The sequence below is a fragment of the Gymnodraco acuticeps genome, unplaced genomic scaffold, assembly GCF_902827175.1.
Source record: "Gymnodraco acuticeps unplaced genomic scaffold, fGymAcu1.1, whole genome shotgun sequence".
NCBI classification, from domain to species: Eukaryota; Metazoa; Chordata; class Actinopteri; order Perciformes; family Bathydraconidae; genus Gymnodraco; species Gymnodraco acuticeps.
Genome location: NW_022992122.1, coordinates 458,302 through 464,539, shown reverse-complemented (window position 1 = coordinate 464,539; position 6,238 = coordinate 458,302). Strand labels below are relative to the sequence as shown.

The 6,238-nt window shown below is 40.2% G+C and overlaps 1 protein-coding gene across 2 annotated transcripts in view; it reads left to right on the top strand.

Moving 5' to 3' along the window:
* Nucleotides 1–2,374: 2,374 nt before the first annotated feature.
* The window catches only part of xrn2 (5'-3' exoribonuclease 2), a 66,758-nt gene continuing 62,894 nt past the window's right edge, over nucleotides 2,375–6,238 (top strand). For both annotated transcript variants that reach the window (XM_034203188.1, XM_034203187.1), the window contains exons 1-4: nucleotides 2,375–2,609; nucleotides 3,726–3,853; nucleotides 5,581–5,692; nucleotides 5,974–6,085. In XM_034203188.1, the coding sequence (XP_034059079.1) occupies nucleotides 2,535–2,609; nucleotides 3,726–3,853; nucleotides 5,581–5,692; nucleotides 5,974–6,085 (427 nt within the window). In that variant the 5' untranslated portion in view covers nucleotides 2,375–2,534. The remainder of the gene's footprint in view (nucleotides 2,610–3,725; nucleotides 3,854–5,580; nucleotides 5,693–5,973; nucleotides 6,086–6,238) is intronic.

The following is a 6,238-nucleotide window of genomic DNA, read 5'->3' as shown; positions in this document are numbered from 1 at the left end:
CCATGTCTATGGTTTCTACCTGTCTATGGTTTTCTACCGTCTATGGTTTCTACCTGTCTATGGTTTCTACCAGTCTATGGTTTCTACCTGTCTATGGTTTCTACCAGTCTATGGTTTCTACCTGTCTATGGTTTCTACCTGTCTATGGTTTCTACCAGTCTATGGTTTCTACCTGTCTATGGTTTCTACCAGTCTATGGTTTCTACCAGTCTATGGTTTCTACCAGTCTATGGTTTCTACCAGTCTATGGTTTCTACCAGTCTATGGTTTCTACCAGTCTATGGTTTCTACCAGTCTATGGTTTCTACCAGTCTATGGTTTCTACCTGTCTATGGTTTCTACCAGTCTATGGTTTCTACCAGTCTATGGTTTCTACCTGTCTATGGTTTCTACCTGTCTATGGTTTCTACCAGTCTATGGTTTCTACCAGTCTATGGTTTCTACCAGTCTATGGTTTCTACCAGTCTATGGTTTCTACCAGTCTATGGTTTCTACCTGTCTATGGTTTCTACCAGTCTATGGTTTCTACCTGTCTATGGTTTCTACCAGTCTATGGTTTCTACCAGTCTATGGTTTCTACCTGTCTATGGTTTCTACCAGTCTATGATTTCTACCAGTCTATGGTTTCTACCTGTCTATGGTTTCTACCAGTCTATGGTTTCTACCAGTCTATGGTTTCTACCAGTCTATGGTTTCTACCAGTCTATGGTTTCTACCAGCAGCTGCAGCGTAAATGTTTTTGGAAATGGCCCGTCGGAGCAGGCCAAGTGTTTTCCATCAGCAGCTCTTTGCAGTAATGATACAGTGTTGGTGTCAGGCTGCCTGAAGAGGGGAGGCTAATGGCTCCCCCCCCCCCCCATCACACACACTAGATCACACACACCCACACACACACACACACACACACACACACACACACACACACACACACACACACACACACCCACACCCACACACACACACACACCCACATCCACACACACACACACACACACACACACCCACACCCACACACACACACACACACACACACACACACACACACACACACACACACACCCACACACACACACACACACACACACACACACCAACTGTATGAGAGAAACATCTAATTCACCTTAAATGTGGAGCTGCAGGATGGGAAGCGAGAGGGCATCAGAGCAGAGAGTCTCCATTAAAGAAACATTATGTCACATCAGGACAAAACAATTACAGACTGCTAGATCACACACACTGTCACACACACTACATCACACACACTGCACACACACTGAATCACACACTACATCACACACACTGCACACACACTCTGCACACACACTACATCACACACTACATCACACACACTACATCACACACTACATCACACACTCTGCACATACACTACATCACATACACTGTCACACACACTACATCATCACTACATCGTCACTACATCATCACTACATCACACACACTAGATCACACACACTGCACACACACTACATCACACACACTACATCACACACACACTCTGTGACTTTAAGTGTTGCATTTAAATTGAAAGCTGTATTTTCAATTATTCAACAATTATGACCATTTATTTACAATTTATTAAAAAATCAGTAGTAGGTCTTTATTTTTATTGCATTTTAATAAATGTTTTATATGTAATTGTTGATTTAAAAGTCTATTTGTAATCCTCTTTTAGTGATTTTTATAATCTGCTCCCTGCTGCTGCAAAACGGGAGAAATGGTTTTTACATTTTTTTTACATTTTCTGTTAAAAGTCTACGAACATGTCAACATTGCACATCTTGACACTAAACCAGTGTTCTTGTTTATTACATTTCTTTGTGAAAGTTATACTTTTAAATGCACTGTATAAATAACGTGTTACAAGCTCTGCATTGAAAATGTTATTTCAGACGCCATCTCCCATTAACTTTATTTGCAAATATGTTCCTTTAAATTATGTTTATTCTAATACAACCATGGCATCATTTGCACTGGGGACACTTGGGACACATCTTTCTTGAAATGGCCAATTTTGGCCCCAATATTACGTCTGCTTTCTGTCATCACTGAGAAAACCTTAAAAAAAAGATTGAACAGCGAGACTATGTATGTTTGTATTTCCACCTGTATATTTTTTACTTTTTTAATGCTATTTTATTTCAATTTGAGACGTTTTGGATTGTATATCTTAGTCTTTTAACTTCTCCTTGTCTTTTTATGCTGTTGCAACGCAAACATTTCCCAAATCGGGATCAATAAAGTACTTCTTATCTTATCTTATATCGTATTACGCACTGATTCTGCCACTGCAGTACCGCTTGTGACCGTTCGGGGACGCTGTGGGTACACTCGGCTCTACGAGGTGCTCCGGTAAAAGCCGAGTGAACCGGAAACAGTTCTTAACGGCCCAACAGCATGTAGCCGAAGAGTTGATTTCATCCAAACAACTCGTGTTTTAACTTAAGCTATTTTAACTGTTTCTTTAACATTTCACACTTTTTATACGCTGAGAGAGAAGCCACTGTTCACCGAAGATGGGAGTCCCGGCGTTTTTCCGTTGGCTTAGCCGAAAATATGCTTCAATCGTTGTGCATTGTGTTGAGGAGAAGGTAAGGGTTAGCATGTTAGCATGATAGCATCTGCTCGGGTACATGTCGCATTCACGTTGGCGGGAACATTTTAACTATTTTGACCGTTTATAAATGCATTTTATTCTTATCACAAGCTGATATGTGTTTTTTTTTGCTATTAATGCTGCGTTGAAAGTTCATTTTTGTTGTGTTTTTAATGTTTGTGTTCGTCACCGACGCCACAGAGACCCGGATGTTTGTGGTTTAATTTGTGAGATTGTAAACAAAATTGCGTGGTTATTTATTTGTTTGTTCCACTCCATGGCAATTATTATATAACTGTATTAGCCCATGATGGAAAGGAGCAAGGAGAAGAAGATCGTATTCTTATCTCTGGAGTACCAACAAAAAACCTCCATTATAACTTGTTTTAAATTTATTGAAATTAGTCTTACGTTTCATGCTCTCTAGTCAACAGGGTGATTGTCCGCCATTTTCTGTTTCGAATATATATAACAATTATAAAACACTATATACGTATTCTCAGTGAAGAATACCTATATTCAGATGAGGAACTAGGCATTATACAATATACAGAATTTATAGAATCCTTGTTTATACTTCTTTCCACCTTTTTTAAAAGATTTTAATCCCTGAACACCCCATTTGGGATCAATACAGTGTCTGTCTAATATACCTATCTACTGGACATATAAACATAGTGTACTATATACATTAAAATATGTGTACAGTAGCTTGAAATTAAGAGTACAATTCAGCAGTTTCTTCTTCTTCTGTCATATTACCAAGTGACTTTAAATCAATCTAGCATTGTAATAGCCCATCAGACAAGTAGGATACACCACTTTAATTTGGATTTTAGTGCTACAAAAAAAATTAATGAAAGATCTGCAGTTTTTTGGGGGGAAATTCTCATAGCTTTTCATCAGCTTCCATGTCATGTGACCCAATGACTTCGGCTTTCAAACTTACCTTACCTTAACCACCTCTACTTTGAGCTGAAATACAATGCAACATCTTATACTCAAAGCATTGAAATGTAGCGAAACATTGTACTTGTCTCTTGAGCGTCTGGTGTCTAGCTTCTGTTGTGTTTTCTTCACGAAAGCTTAATTGTGCTCTTTGTCTTCACAGGGGAAAGAATGTAACGGCGTCTGCATTCCTGTTGATACGACAAAGCCTAACCCCAACGAGGTGGAATTTGACAATTTGTACTTGGACATGAACGGGATCATTCACCCCTGCACACATCCAGAGGACAAGTACGAAACACTCAATACATTATCTGTTTTAATGTACCAATAACTTTTAGCAAGTTGGCTTGAAACGTAACGCTTGTCTCTGTTTCAGTAGCTTAACTGCTGTGTAATAATATCTATGTATTATGGCGCGTTTCCACTGCAGGCCTCGCTCGGCCTCGCTCGGTTTGGTTAGGCCTTATTAGGCCCGGCTCACTTTAATGCTGCGCTTCCATTACAGTTTAGGAACTGGGGCAGTTACTATAGTAACGCAGTGTAGGCGGAGCCGTGACGTCATCTTCAATGAGAGCCCCAGAAAAACAACGCAGCCGTTAGCTGTTAGCACTCAGAGCTCAAAGCTCCTCATATCTGTTCAGAAACTAGACAAAAGTTAAACAAGTACAAACCACAGACTGCCTGTGTCATGGAGAATACAGTCGCTGGTTTATTTATGTCTGTAGGCCGTTGTTGTGAGTGTGGACGGTCGGAGCATATATAACGTTAGCTTAGCCAAGCTACATTCAGAAAACACGCATTTTAAAAGGTGTTTCTCTGCCGTCTGTCTGCAGACTTGTCAAAGCATTAATTCATGGTTTTTACTAACCGGTATCAGTATGTTGTTACTTCGGCATCATTTTGAAACGTGTATTACAATTAAATCACGGTCAAATATGTTCATCTTGTTGTAGTTGTAGCCCCCTTGCCAGCGATTCTCTCTCCAGTTTAGCATACTCAGCCCGACTCAGCCTGGTTGTTCCTGGCCCTAGAACCACGATTTTATGGGGCCAGAAAAACTGTGAATTAGAACCCGCTAGCCGGTACTAGGCCAAGTGGAAACGCAACCAAAAACGGGCCCTGCACGGCTCGCTTAAAGCGAGCTGCAGTGGAAACGTGCCATTAGTGTCTGTCCGTGGTGCTGAAGTAGCAGAGGGACTTTAAATGTGACTCTTCCCATGAGTCCAGACTTCTCTGATAGTTAACACATATGCAAACTAGGGCTGCACGATATTGGAAAAAAGTGACATTGCGATATTTTTTCCCCTGCGATATGAAAAAATACAGGAATTGAAGAAAAGACCGTCCTTTCTTGAACTTTAATGCTATACAATACAACTATATTTAACCGGATGAAGGATTTTAGTCACGGACGTCTGGATCTTAAGTTATCAGAGCAACAAGGGGAGGCTGTGGATCAGTGAATAGTGCGCTGAACTTTGAATCAGGGGGTAGCAGTTTTTCGTTTTGTAGCAAAATAATTGTAACATGACGTGTTTGAGTTCATTTGCCTACTTAATATCGTACGTCCTGCGATGTAACTATCGCGCATATCGTGATTATCGTCACAGCACGATATATCGTGCCGCCCTAATGCCAACTAATTAGTATTCTTTAAAATAACTTCTGTATAATCATCATTACATTAATAGATCTTTAAATCACAAGTGGCTGAATCCCTAGATTGCATTGCAAGTGATTTAAAGAAGTTAAATATCACCAAAAATGAAGTATTTCGTTTTTATAATCAAACCTGGATGTATTGTTGTAATAAAAGGGTTTAAAAGTTACACATTTGAGTGTTTTCCAAAGGGATTGCGTCCTATTTATTGAATGTTTTAAGTTATTATACAACACGAGTCTGTTTTCCTTTATGCAGACGGGGAGTTTTAAAATTGTATTTTTTTAATTAGGCGTATGGACCCTAAATCTAGGGCTTAAAACTGTGCTCACATTCTGCCCTCTGCTGTCCACAGAGCTGCCCCAAAAAATGAAGACGAGATGATGGTCGCCATTTTTGAGTACATCGACCGCCTGTTCAATATCGTGCGGCCCAGGAGAGTTCTCTACATGGCCATCGATGGAGTGGTAAGTTACTTTCAGTGTTTAAACAGAAAAATGTGGCTAAAATAAGTAAACATCTGCCAGAGAATCCACCATGTATTAGAGTTATAAATATAGAGAGAGAGAGAATACTGAAGCAGTGAACCCTAATCCAGACAGACAGCACATTGATAATAACAATAATACACGTGTTTCCTGGTTCTCAAAGCGCTTTGCAAGCAGGCAAAGAAGAAAAATAACAACCTCTTTAATGTCATCTGGGTTAATACAAGCTGATATGTCTAATCCTTTGTTTACACCGCCAGGCTCCACGCGCCAAGATGAACCAGCAGCGCTCTCGCCGTTTCCGAGCCTCCAAAGAAGGAGCAGAGCTGGTGGAGGAGAAGACTCGCATCCGAGAGGAGGTCATCGGGAAAGGTGTGTGTGTTTTGAATACCTGCAGAGTGGAGGATGGCTAAATAGCTCTGATGAAACTGAACACGGCAAGGCATTTTGATCTGAGCTCAAGGACAGGAAATACTGATTGTTAACGGCAAATGAGATGGAAAAATAGTTTGTGTTGATTTAAGA